The sequence below is a fragment of the Podarcis bocagei genome (assembly GCF_964188305.1).
Source record: "Podarcis bocagei genome assembly, chromosome: 2".
NCBI classification, from domain to species: domain Eukaryota; kingdom Metazoa; phylum Chordata; class Lepidosauria; order Squamata; family Lacertidae; genus Podarcis; species Podarcis bocagei.
Genome location: NC_138126.1, coordinates 13163383 through 13177404, shown reverse-complemented (window position 1 = coordinate 13177404; position 14022 = coordinate 13163383). Strand labels below are relative to the sequence as shown.

General features: G+C 46.7%; 1 protein-coding gene across 1 annotated transcript; it reads right to left on the bottom strand.

Annotated features, from left to right (window-relative positions):
• Positions 1 to 1740: 1740 nt before the first annotated feature.
• LOC308580423 (uncharacterized protein) lies at positions 1741 to 10451 on the bottom strand. The gene is made up of 4 exons (XM_081182020.1): positions 10203 to 10451; positions 7189 to 7838; positions 5110 to 5233; positions 1741 to 3667 (listed from the first exon to the last, which is right to left on the bottom strand). Exons 1-4 carry the CDS (start codon positions 10222 to 10224, stop codon positions 1941 to 1943), a joined length of 2523 nt encoding a protein of 840 aa, XP_081038146.1. The 5' UTR covers positions 10225 to 10451; the 3' UTR covers positions 1741 to 1940.
• Between the last annotated feature and the right edge of the window lie 3571 nt (positions 10452 to 14022).

Genomic DNA, 14022 nt, shown 5'->3' with positions numbered 1-14022 from the left:
GGTCCCACCCCCTGGAGCAGGAGAAAACAAGCTTGCTCCATCTTCCATGTGATAGCCCTTTGACCGAGTCCGCTGCATGCATGAAGAGCACATGCTCGCCAGCTGAGATACTGCCCTCTCTGTGTGGTGGCTTGTACCAGGCTGAAATACATTCCCCTCCATAACACTAAAGCTGACCAGATGAAACTGGTCTAACAATAATCTCTTGGCCTAGTGGCCACTAGTCTGCTTCACAGCAGCCTTGTGAAGGCTAAAAAAGGGCAGGGGAGCTGAGAACCATGCATGGCACCCAGAGGGCTTTTGAGGAAGGTGGGGAGAAAAAAGAAAGCACTTGCACTGCAGGCAGAAATTCAACACGGTGTGTGGTATAGTAGTAGTGTCTGACTACGACCTGGGAGACCAGGGTTCAAATCCCCACTTGGCCATGAAGCCCAAGCCCAACTTACCTCACAGGGTTGTTGTTGGGATTAACTAAGGAGTGGGAGAACCGTTTAAGTCAATTTGAGCTTCTTGGAGAAAAAGGTGGGACGGCAACCCCCCCTGGAGTGTATGAAATCGAGTAACCATTTGGAAACCCAATGTAGCCATCTGAAACAAGTCAGTGCACTTAAAACCCATTCATTCTCTTTAGTACTCGTCTCTTCTTTTTAATTTTTTTCTGGCAGCGGTTCTTAGCCTTTTTTAGGTCACGGATTCCTTTGAGATTTGGATGAAAGTTGTGGACCGTGTCACCTGAAAAATGTACATAAAAACATTTTATGCACATCTTTCCTTTTTTTTTTTGCTCCTGGTTTACAGACCACGTGAAGCCAATCTGTGGACTTTAGGTTAAGAACCCATGGTCTCCAGTCCTAGTCCTGCTCACCTTACCTGAAGAAGCGTCTCCACCCCCATCGTTCAGCCTGGATGCCGAGATCCAGGTCCGAGGGGCTTCTGCCGATTCCCTCACTGCAAGAAGTGAGCTTACAGGGAACCAGGCAGAGGGCCTTTTTGGTAGTGGCACCCACCCTGTGGAACGCCCTCCCATCAGATGTCAAGGAGATAAACAGCTATCAGACTTTTAGAAGACATCTGAAGGCAACTCTGTTGAGGGCTGTTTTTAATGGTTGAAGTTTTACTGTGGTTTTATAATTTGTGGGACACTGCCCAGAGTGGCTGGGGCAACCCAGTCAGATGGGTGGCATATACAGTGGTACCTTGGTTTCTGAACGTAATCCATTCCAGAAGACCGTTCGAGCTCCGAAACATTTGAAAACAAAAAACTCAATACAGAAGCCTCTACGGAAAACTCAACACGGAAGCAATCTGGCATGTTTGACTTCCGAGGCGTGTTTGAAAACCGAAGCATTTACTTCCGGGTTTACGGCGTTTGAAAACCGAAACGTTCGACAATGGAGACGTTCAAAAACTTAGGTACCACTGTAATAATAATATGTTGCTGTTGTTAACCCATCAAACTTGATGGCCATGGTCATGAGTAGAACTTAGTTGGAAACAAAACAAAACAACTTGTGCAGGATTTGAATCCAATACCTTTTGCATTGCATTTATTGTTGTTAGCCGCTCTGAGCCTGGCTTCGGCTGAGGAGGGCGGGATATAAATATTTTTTTATTATTATTAAGAGAGCTAGCCCCCCCCCACGCCAAGCCTCACCATCATCAGAAAGGAGCATAAAACAAAACCACACACAGACGCTTGGAATTAAAACATTTATTATTTTTTTATAAAAAAGAAAGGAAAGAATGAAAAAAGGTCGGTTGATGTCTCTTCTAAACCCACCTCTCTATGTTCTACCCACATCATGTAGCTCTATCCCTAACGTTACCCACCCAGGCAAAAATATCTGCAAAATCAGAGTTGGGGAACCTTTGGGCCCCTAGAGCTTCCTGGACGTGAGTGGCCACCGTGTTCCCGCGCACATCCTTGGGAGGCCTGCCTCTCACACGTTCTCTCCTGTGTGGATTCTCATGTGCGTCCGGAGGTTTGAACTCTGGCTGAAGTTCTTCCCGCAGCCCGAGCACTTGTAGGGCTTCTCCCCGGTGTGCATGCGCCGGTGCACCCTCAGGGCCGAGCTAGAGTCAAAACTCTTCTCACAATCGGGGCACTTGTGCGGCTTCTCCGCCGTGTGGGCCCTCTGGTGCTTGAGGAGCTCGGGCTCTCCGTTGTAGCTCCTGCCGCACTCGGCGCACTTGAAGGGCCTCTCGTTCCGGTGGACCTTGCGGTGCCCCGTCAGCGCGGAGATGCAGTCAAAGCACAGGCCGCACTCCTTGCACTTGAAGGGCTTCTCCCCCGTGTGGGTCCTGCGGTGCTTGATGAGCTGAGACTCCTTGTCGTAGCTCTCGCCGCAGTCCGCGCACTCAAACGGCTTCTTCCGGGTGTGGTTCTTGGCGTGCATCTGGTAGTTGCTCTCCCAGCGGAAGCACTTCCCGCACTCCAAGCACTGGAACGGCCTCTCTCCCGTGTGCGTCCGTTCGTGGAGGTAAAGCACGGACCTCTGGGTGAAGCTCTTCTCGCACTGCGAGCACTGGAAGGGCTTCTCGCCCGTGTGCGTCGCCTTGTGGCGGATCAGGTGCGAGGACTTGCCGTACCGCTTGCCGCACTCGGAGCAGGCGTACGGCCGGTCGCCGGCGTGGTTCTTCATGTGCATCTTGATGCTGCTCTCCCAGCGGAAGCTCTTGCCGCACTCGGCGCATCGGTAGGGCTTCCCTCCCATGTGGATCCTCCCGTGGACGAAGAGCTGCGAGCTCTGGCGGAAGCTCTTCCCGCACTCAGGGCACGGGTAGGGCTTCTCGCCCGTGTGTGTCCTCTCGTGGATGAGGAGGTCGTAGCGCCGGCTGAAGCTGTTCCTGCAGTGCGAGCACTGGTGCGGCTTCTCTCCGGTGTGGATTCTCTTGTGAGTGATGAGGTGCGATCCTTGGCTGAAGCTCTTCCCGCACTCGGCGCACGTGTACGGCTTCTCCCCCGTGTGGCTCCTCTTGTGGGTGGTCAGGAGGCTCTTGTCGCCAAAGCTCTTCCCGCACTCGGAGCACTTGTAGCGCTTCTCCCCCGTGTGGGTCAGCTGGTGCCTCATCAGGTGGCCCCTCTTGATGAAGCACTTCCCGCAGTCGGCGCAGGTGAAGGGCCTCTCTCCCGTGTGGATTCTCTCGTGATCGGAAAGGATAGTGCTGGTGCTGAACGTCTTCCCGCACGCCAAGCATTTGTACGGCTTCTGTCCTTCGTGGCTCCGGCCGTGCCTCACAAGGAGCGCTTTGTAGCCAAAGCCCTTGCCGCAGTCCACACACTGGTAGGGCTTCTCTCCTGTGTGGATGGTCAGGTGGTTCGCCAGGACAGAGAGCCGGTCAAAGGCTTTCCCGCATTCAGAGCACACGTGCGTTTTCTTTCGCCTGCGGGCCAGCCGCCTCTGTGGGAGGTCAGAGCTCTGGCTGCATCCTTCTCCACGGTCGGGTCCCTCTGTTTCTCTCTCACAGGACATATCTTCAGGGGAACCTCTGCCATCACAAGGGCTTTCTCGAACCCGCTGGTTTCCAAATGTTTCTTGTGTGTTCGGTCCCTGAGAAATAATCCCGGTTGCTCCATCCAGCAATACCCCGTTGAGTTCACATTGCTCAGGTCCTTTTGCCAGGTGAAATGTCTCCACCTCATCTTCCCTCACCTGCTGGTCACCAGCTGGAACAGAAAGAGGATCTTGGTTTCAGTCAAACATGGTCCACCCTGAGGGAAACGACAGTTGCTTCTAATGGATTGTCTATTGTTCTTATGAATTGTGCCCAACAGTGTCATCACTCTGCCGGTGGAAAATATGTTTCTAGCCCACATTTCCCCCACAAAGGCTCCCAGGGTAGCAAACACCAAATTGATAAAGCAGTAAAATTAAATATAAGCTAAAAGCATATTTCAAACATTTAAAATCAACTGCCTCTGCCTCCTCCCTCTCCTGCCTTGCTGTAGGAAATGGGTGGAAGTGGGAGAGGCCTGCTGGGAAGGGAAGCGGGAAACTACAAGGCTGGCCAGGCAACAGGGCTGCCAGCAGTAGTCACTGCTGCCAGAGCCCCCTAAGTGCACCCCCCAAAAATCATGGGGTCTAGTCTGTACCAGTAGTAGGCTACTTCCTAGGCAAGATTAACTACTCCCCCCTCCCCCAAAAAACTTGCTAGTGTCAATTTTAAAAGCCAGATGTCTTACAGAAAAAATGAAAAGCACACAACTTGAAACTGCTAAATTTATTTTAAATTGCAAGAATTTGCATCTTAGATGAGCTTTATCGAATAAGAAAGAAAACGCTTCGGCACGCAAATCATTTTAAATAATCTTGTGAGTTGTGATGTTGAAATTTACGTAAAAGTTTCACACAGTTGGAAGTGTGTGCTTTGTGTATCATGGAATTTTAAGCAGGGAGATCAGAAATGCCAAAAAACAAACCACCCCAAAACGTGTTACAATGACATCAAAGGCTAAATATATGGAAGACCCTTAAATAAAACAAGTGTTGATGAGAACAGGAGGATCTTGTCATTAACACTCCAGGTGTTAGTTAGCTTCCCAGTGCTGGAATGTGTGTGCTATCATCAAGGGTGCTTTGATTTTCATTTCCACAAGTCTGTGATTTCTGCGTGTACAAACTAGGGACAGAGGTATTTATTTATTTTTTGGTCTTTTTGCAAAAACCGTCAGCACCCATCATAGCCTTTGATAGCCGTATCCTTCCTGAATTTACCTAATCACCTTTTAAAAGCTGATGAGCACCCCTACAAGATGTTATGACTGCTGTACAGTGGTACCTCGGGTTACAGACGCTTCAGGTTACAGACTCTGCTAACCCAGAAATAGTACCTCGGGTTAAGAACTTTGCTTCAGGATGAGAACAGAAATTGTGCTCCGGTGGCAGCACAGCAGCAGTGGGAGGCCCCATTAGCTAAAGTGGTGCCTCAGGTTAAGAACAGTTTCAGGTTAAGAACGGACCTCCGGAACGAATTAAGTACTTAACCCGAGGTGCCACTGTAGTTTAGCACAGAGCAAGGCCTTGGATGTTGGTCCGAGTGACAGGAAGCAGACAGGGACAGGTGCTGCAGAAGCCAGGTCCCAGCTGCCATCCCAGCAAGGAAGCTCACCCAGCAAGCAGGCTGCTCCCGTCTCTTCTTGCTTGGCCTCCACTTGGACGTTCTGATGAGGGTCTGATGGGTTCTGCTCCGATAAGGGGAAATCAACAGAGTCCTCCTTCAATGGTCCTGGGGGCTGAAAGAGAAAGAAGGCAGGTTAGGGAGTTTTACAGGGATGCTGTGGGGAACCCCCAGTCAATGCTACAGATATAATAATGTCTAGAGTTCAAAGGTCTTCAGGTCTGGGCAGAAATGACTGGCAGAATCCGAGACCAGGGAGAAGAAATGGTGGAAGAAGACTGGAAGAAATTTAAAGACTATCTACAGAAATACTGTAAAATTAATGAATGTTAAAATGATGTTGAACTGAAAAAAAGTGGTTTTGGTATTAAGGCTAATAAGAATATGTAAATATAGATAGTTATTTGGATGAAAATATATAGTTATAATAGGTTAAGATTATAGAGTAAAGATAAATGAAAGAGGGTAAGGATTTGCTGAAAGGACTTTGTAAACAGGAATACAAAAGGGGAGGTGTGAGGAGGTCAAGGAAATAAGCAAATGAACTTAAAGATATTGAAAAATGGATTATTTCTTTTTAAGATTTTTTTCCTCTTCTTTTTTATTTTTTCAACTACCGGTTTTTTAGGTTTCTTTTTTGGGAACTTTCTTATTAGCTTTTGTTCTTTTTTCTTTTTTCTTTTTTGTATGTATAATAGTTGGTTTAATCATTTTTAACTTTTTTAAAAAAAACTTTTGTTTTGTATGTTTTGTGTAAAATCTTAATAAATATTTTAAAAAACAAAACAAAAAACAAAGGTCTTCAAGTCTGGCTCCACCCCCACAGAGAAGACGCAGGAAATTGGCTGTTCTGTGGCATCATTCTGTGTGAACTGGAACATTAAAGAATGTTGGAGTCTTGTCTCAATGGCCAGGTTGAGACATAATGTCAGATTTAAAGGAGGGGGCAAGACAAAAGACAAGATAAACTTTCAACAAACTGCAAGCCGGTTTATTGAATATAGTAAATATTTGCAGTTAATTAAGACACAGGGAAGTTTTTAACACCGTTTTAAGATTGAAGTTTGACAAAATCTAATCCATTGCCAAAAAGTTGTGCTATACATTAATATTTCCGCTCCTTCCCCAAATACATTTGTGGCACACCCCAAGAATCCTGGGAAAGGTAGTTTGTTAAGGGCCCTGGGAATTGCTGCTCTGTGAGGGGTAAACAACAGTTCCCATAAATCTCTCCCGCCCAACGTATATATTCATTTATAATAAAACACAACAAAATCTAATAACAGATGCTTAATAAAATGAAATAGATGTGGAGTAAAGGGGATATATAGAGCCAAACATATAGGAACAGAATTCCATACCAAAATCACATGCAATGAATTAATATCACGAAGTTCCAAGTAACACAAACAGGTTTACATTCTCCTGCCCTTTATTCCTACAGTACATTATAAAAAGGCTCCACTTCTCAATGATTACCAAAAGGTCAACAACTTTGGTCAGCCCCCACAGCCCTTCACTTCACCAAATCTGGCCCTTTGAAAAACGTTTGGACACCACTGGAACTATGCCTCCTCTGGTTCTCACCATATATGTAAGCTAAGCATACATACTGCGCCCCAAATTTTAGTTATCCATTTTCTCATAGATGGTTTTTCCAGAGGATAGACAAGATAATGCGTTTTCCAGAGGATAGACAAGATAATGCCTTCTTTGAGAAATTGAGCATTTTCATAATGTACTGCAGTAATAAAGTGCAGAGGAATGTAAACACCTTTGTGTTACTTGGAACCTAGTTCCCATGATTATTGGGGTGAGTGCTACATAGGCATTTAAATGTATGGTGCAGGTGTGATCTTGTTTGTTCGTACTAAGCCACAGTTTCTTTTAGCATCCGATGAGAACCAGGCCAATATATGTGCCTGCTGAGGAAAAAGAGGATGGGGGACAAACCCACAACTTGTTGGCTCTGGCTTTCATTGGGAAGTGGCGCCACCTACTGTTGGGCTCCCTGCCTTCTGCCCTACCAGTCCCAAAGGGGCACCAGCCACACTGCTGAAACCGCCTCACCTTTTGCTCCCACTCTTCAGAGAGGAGAGGGAAGCCTTCGGCCAGTGCCATTGCTTGAGACATATTCTCGGGGCTGCGTTCCTGCACCCAGCGCTGCATCCATTGGGGCAAGATGGCAAGGAACTGCTCCAAGATCACCAGCTCCAGCATCTGCTCCTTGGTGTGTCTCTCGGGCCTCAGCCACCGGCAACAAACCTCCAGGAGCTGCTGGCCATTTTCTCGGGGGGTCTCCGCTTCCCGGTAGCGGAACTCCCGGAAGTGCCGGCATCGTGCCTCCAAGTCTTCTTCGTCTGGAATCTCTTCCTTCACTTTTCCGGAGGCTTCTGGGCTCATGTAGGCCTCAGGGAGGCCTCCCCCTGGATCTGGGGCCTGCTCTCCTCTAGGCCACTGGCCAGCATCAGCTGCCCCCTTGAAAGAGGGATGGAAAGCAGCAGCGTTGTCCATCAGCTGGGGGTTTCTCAGCCCAAAATTAGGAGACTGCATCATCTTCAAGAGTTCCTGCCACAGGGGTTCCCCCATCACTCCCGGAGGCGCCCCTGTCCAGAATTCCCGGACCGCTCTGATCTGGATATCGTGAGGGGCCGGCCCACCTTCCTCTGGCTTCTCCCCAGGTTGCACTGAGTCCTGCTCCTCCATCTTCGTTCCTTGTGCTGCAAACAAAATCAGCATTGAAAAGTGTGGAGTCATACTAATAATAATAATAATATTATTAAAATTTTATTTCATCATCATCAATCTTTATTACGGTCCAGAGACCCAACAAAACATTACAAATTAATACAAGAACAAACGAGCCCTATATTCCAAACAAAGTGCTTGATTAACCTGGAGGTAGACTGTATGAACTCTGTAAAATTTTATTTACCGGTGTATCCTGCCCTCCCCAGCCAAAGCCGGGCTCAGAGCGGCTAACAACAGTAAAATGATACAACATTCTAAAATCAGTTCATTATAAAATCAGTTCAAGACAGATAATAATAATAACGCATGATGGATGATGGGAGCTCCTCATTCAGGGAACTTAAGAAGAGAAGCTCTGCTGGGTTAGACCAAAGGCCCGTCTCAGACAACATCCTGGTTCCACCAGTGGCCCACAAGCTAATAGGAAGGCAACAGCCGCCGAAGCTCCCCAGTGGCTGGTATTCAGAAGCAGGCTGCCTCTAGAACAGCGTTTCCCAAACTTGGGTCTCCATCTGTTTTTGGACTACAATTCCCATCATCCCTGACCACTGATCCTGCTAGCTAGAGATGATGGGAGTTGTAGTCCAGCAAGAGCTGGAGACCCAAGTTTGGGAAATCGTGCTCTAGAACATAAGCAGAGTCCTGCTGGATCGTGCCAATACCGACCAGACCCCTCAGTGGGAGCCCTGCAGGCAAGACCCGAGTCATTCATTTGCTTAACAGTCAACCTGGCAGATTCAAAAGCTCACTGATCATTCTTGGGAGTTTCCCTCCGCTTTTTATAAACATATTATTTTTTGTTGACAGTGGTTTTCAAAGAGTGTGGCAGGAGAGGATGGCAAATGTAGTGGGAAGAATCAAGGACAATCAAATAAACATCTAAACATTTCAGTGTGATATAATACGGTATCAAAATAATGCTTGTTATTTGCAGAATACAGATAGAAATATCTTCAAAACAAGAGCAAGAGCATCAAGTGAAACTCCAATAAATCAATCTCTGCTAGGAGTCCTGCCCCCATGTGTTTATTATCAATAAAACAAAAATTTTGAGCACATTTTTATTCTGAAAGTGTAGCCCAGAGAAATTTTTTTTTAGAACCACTGATTTACGGGGTTCACTTTCACAAGGGGTAGCAGTGGCAGGCTTTAAAGAAGAATTAGGCATCTCTTCACCCTTTGGGAAGTTGCCCATCAAATCAAAAGCAGCCGCAATAGCTAAGCAAAACATCAAGAGCTCAAGGCAGTGCAACTGTGATTTCTCCATGCTAGAGTGGAGAGCAAGTGATGGGAGAAGAACACTGCAAGCTGCCTAATACCGAGTCAGACCCATTGGCCGACTTAGCTCAGTATTGCCTACACCGACTGGCAGCCTCTCTCTGAGGGTTTTAAACAGAGGTCTTTCCCCAGCCCTACCTGGGAATACCAGGGAGCTTTTGCATGCATAGAGGGAGACATTCCGCTTCTTGTGGGCTTGCACAGAATTCGAACCCAGGTGCAACCAGGAGTGAGAATCACACCAGCCTTCCCAGGGGTGCCAACTTTTATAAAATATTGGGGGAGAGGTGTGCAGGTAAGAGCCCCGACCCGCATAATCGATTGCATGATGAGCTGCACGCACAACATTTGAATGGCAATCCATCAACTTTGGAGGGGCACAGCCCCCTCAAATATTGTGGCGGCTGAAGCTCCCACGCCCCAGGAGTTGGCTCCTATGAGCCCTCCCTGGACCGACAAGCCTGTCTTATCAGAAACAGGATTCTGGGGTGAGAGGGGAACCTATCCAGCAGGGCTCTCTCTCCTCCGGGTATCCCATACAGTGGTACCTCTGGTTAAGTACTTAATTCGTTCCGGAGGTCCATTCTTAACCTGAAACTGTTCTTAACCTGAACCACCACTTTAGCTAATGAGGCCTCCTGCTGCCGCCGTGCCGCCGGAGCACGATTTCTGTTCTCATCCTGAAGCAAAGTTCTTAACCCGAGGTACTATTTCTGGGTTAGCGGAGTCTGTAACCTGAAGCGTCTGTAACCTGAAGCATATGTAACCTGAGGTACCACTGTATTTCCTTCATCTGGAATCCCCTGGGGAAACCAAGGCACTACAAAAGCCAAATAGTACCATGTCCGTCCCCCCCAATATCCCCAGTGCTGGTACCATTTCCCTTCTCCCCACTAAACAGGCTGAGATCTCTTGCTGGGAATAAGCCGCCCGCTTATCTCTCTGACCTGCCACACGTGAGAATCCTTTATTTCGGAGGTGAGAGACGCCTCCGCCTTCATTTTTCCAGCCAAGGATGCTTCGTCGCAGGCCAGCCCTCCTTGGTTTGCACTCACCTGATCCAGGAAGGCTTTGCATGGCGCTAGTCCTGCGGGTATGCGCGGCTCGCTCTCTCCCCCCCCCCCTTTTCTCTTCTTTCTTTTTGCAAAAATAAATGCAAAGCGGTAGAGAGCGGGTGGTGATGGGCGGTTTTGGAAATGCACCTCCTGGAAGGAGAGACCAAGCTGGGGGAAGCAGCCAACCTCCTCCCGGCTCCTCTTCTGCAGCCGGCCGCGCCTGTCTACAAAGAAGAGCTCGGTGCGTTTAACCCCTCTCAGCCCAGCGCCTCCTCTTCTTAAAATCGCCGCCCCCCCAGAAGCACCGGCGGGGGAGGGGCGGGAGGATGCAGCGATGGGGCATCGGGTGACTCATCCGGCCCGCGTCCACCTTCCCCGCCGTGTCTTAGTTTTGCGCGGGAGAAGCTGCACCGGTTGAATGCCTGCCTGCCCGCGATGCACAGAAAGCAGGTTGGCCGGTGGAAATTCCACAACAGGGCGATGAAACATTTCAAAAAGAATTGGGGGGGGGGGAGATAAGGTGCAATAGTGAAACCAGTAGAATTGAAACAAACCTCAGAATGGGAACTACAAAGAATTTTACTGGACAATAACAACAATAAGAACTAAAACATAGAGTGTGACCAATGTAATAAAATGTAATAAACAATGTAATGGAAATAGACAGACAACAAGAATTGTGCGTTATAGAAGGATTTATTTGTTTACAGCTATTTTTTGGACAAATGTGGAAGAATAACAATACAGTGGTACCTCGGGTTACGAACTTAATTTGTTCTGGAGGTCCGTTCTTAACCTGAAACTCTTCTTAACCTGAAGCACCACTTTAGCTAATGGGGCCTCCTGCTGCTGCCGTGCCGCCGGAGCATGATTTCTGTTCACATCCTGAAGCAAAGTTCTTAACCTGAGGTAATATTTCTGGGTTAGCGGAGTCTCTAACCTGAAGCGTATATAACCTGATGCGTATGTAACCTGAAGCGTATGTAACCCAAGGTACCACTGTATAAAAAATGGATAAGGAAAATGCGAAAAATCTAGAGACGTATAAAAAAAGCCAGAAGAAGGAAGGAGGGAAGTCAGCTCCTAGGAGCAAGTATAAATGTAAAATGTAATGCAATATGTGTATGTGCAGTATGTAATAAAAAAACCAATAAAGATTATGGGGGGGGGAGGGGGAATAAAAGAATGCAGGTGGTCGCTTAACTTCTGCAAAGCGTGCTCAGGTTTTCTCAATGGAGTATTCGGCGCCCTCTGATTTCAGGGAAGGTGGTGGGGACGGGACTGGATGCCCCTTTAAAGCTGAAACACCCTCGCATGAACACACACACACACGTGTGTGAAAGGCCCTGCCCATAGAAAGATAGCAGCAGAGGTTGGACGGCCATGTATCACAGATGCTTTAGTTTAGGTTCTTGTATTGCAAGGGGTTGGACTAGATGACCCTCGGGTATGGCTTGAGAGCAGTACATGTGAAAAGGATCTAGGAGTCTTGGTTGACCACAAACTTGACATGAGCCAACAGTGTGATGCGGCAGCTAAAAAAGCCAATGCAATTCTGGGCTGCATCAATAGGAGTATAGCATCTAGATCAAGGGGAGTAATAGTGCCACTGTATTCTGCTCTGGTCAGACCTCACCTGGAGTACTGTGTCCAGTTCTGGGCACCACAGTTCAAGAAGGACACTGACAAACTGGAACGTGTCCAGAGGAGGGCAACCAAAATTGTCAAAGGCCTGGAAACGATGCCTTATGAGGAACGGCTAAGGGAGCTGGGCATGTTTAGCCTGGAGAAGAGGAGGTTAAGGGGTGATATGATAGCCATGTTCAAATATATAAAAGGATGTCACATAGAGGAGGGAGAAAGGTTCTTTTCTGCTGCTCCAGAGAAGCGGACACGGAGCAATGGATCCAAACTACAAGAAAGAAGATTCCACCTAAACATTAGGAAGAACTTCCTGACAGTAAGAGCTGTTCGACAGTGGAATTTGCTGCCAAGGAGTGTAGTGGAGTCTCCTACTTTGGAGGTCTTTAAGCAGAGGCTTGACAACCATATGTCAGGAGTGCTCGGGTGGTGTTTCCTGCTTGGCAGGGGGTTGGACTCGATGGCCCTTGTGGTCTCTTCCAACTCTATGATTCTATGATTCTATCTTCCAGCTCTGCAGTTCTATGATATTTTAAGATAAGGCATTGCCGATAGAATACTAGCCTGTCAGGACAAACAAGGCTCCTGATACGCTAGAGGTCTGTGTGCAGGGATTGTTTTGTGGTTAGGAGCAGTTCATACATACACATGACTTAACTTGTTTTGGGGCACTCCTTTTATTCTTCTTCCACCTTTCTTTATTACAGTTCTATCCCACTTTTCCTCCAAGCGCTCAAGGTGGCTTTTATGAGCCTCTCTCTTCCCATTTTATGCTCAGATCAACCCTGCGACTGACTCAACCCTGGGCTGAGAGAAGACAGGGACCAGCCCAAAGTCACCCTGTCAGCTTCATGGCTGAGTGGGGATTTGAAACCCAGACTCCCAGGTCCTAGCCAAGCCCGCTAAGGCTTTCTATCAATATATGGATGAGGTTCAGAGCCAAAAACAGGCTTGAGAGGACTGAATGTTGGGCCATAAAATCACCAATCTGTATAGCTGGAAGGGACCCAACGTGTCATCTAGTCCAACCCCCAAAAAGGACATGTTTCAAAAAGGACATGTTTCAAAACAAAACAAAATACAAATGCATAGACTGAATTCAAAAACCAAATTTAAAACAAAGGTGCAATACAAAAATTCCTAAAATGCTCATCCAACAGCACCATAAGAAGGCCAATTCCTTTAAAAATAATAATAATTTCTATTTGATTTTACAAGTGTAAAGTTATAACAATGCCAAATACATAGTTCTCTGAATCTCCAGACTTCCCACCATCCCCTCCAAGGGTCTTATTGTTAACATTTTCAGCTGCATATTATTTCGTAATCCATATTTTGTATTTCTCCATATTGTCCATATTGTTACATTACAAGTGTTAAAATCCTGCTAATGTTTTCATCTGCTTACAGTGGTCTCCTCAATAAATTATAATTTTTTCCCATTCTTTCTTGAAGTTTTTGTCTTCAGTTTAACCCTGTTTAGGGAAGTTTTTAATGACTGGTGTTTTAATGTATTTTTAATCTTTTGTTGCAAGCCGCTCAGAATGGCTGGGGGAATGCAGCCAGATGGGCGGGGTATATATATATATATATATATATATATATATATATATATATATATATGTTTAGAACCAAGTCCTAACCCAACTCCACTAAAAGATGAAGAGGCAGACCTTAACTACCAAAGGGATGGTTAAATAAAATGTCCTAGTCTGGTACTTAAAAGCTGACAACATTGGTGCCCAAGGGGTTTCCCCTGGGGATAGCATTCCAGATGCAAGCAAAAGTGTTTTGCCTTTAAAGCATTCTGGATCAGCTTCCCTGGGTTTCACAAAAGAATGCTAATATTTCTGAATGGCTACTGGTGCCTTGTCTGGGGCCCTGGCTGTGAAACAGTGCTTGGTACTTGGGAAGGCATAGGAAGCAGAAATAAAAGAGAGAGTTTCTCCAGTATCTTCGGGGATAGAGGATACCTGCCCACTGAAAATCTGTTGTGAGGTAGCAGGTCTGCTGTCAATGCACCAGCCATTTAAAGCATGTTTTCCCCAAATAATCCCAGGAACTGTAGTTTAAGAGCACCGGGAACTGTAGTTCTGTGACAGGTAATAATAATAATAATAATAATAATAATAATAATAATAATAATAATAATAATAATAATAAATTTATTTGTACCCCG

What these genes read in the sequence shown, in the direction of transcription:
- LOC308580423 (XM_081182020.1), bottom strand. Translation starts at nt 10,224, where the DNA reads ATGCAAAGCCTTCCTGGATCAG. An exon ending in CTGAAGAGTGGGAGCAAAAG is followed by an intron (nt 5,234 to 7,188) that starts GTGAGGCGGTTT and finishes TTTCTCTTTCAG; the next exon opens with CCCCCAGGACCATTGAAGGA. An exon ending in GGGAGCAGCCTGCTTGCTGG is followed by an intron (nt 3,668 to 5,109) that starts GTGAGCTTCCTT and finishes TTTCTGTTCCAG; the next exon opens with CTGGTGACCAGCAGGTGAGG.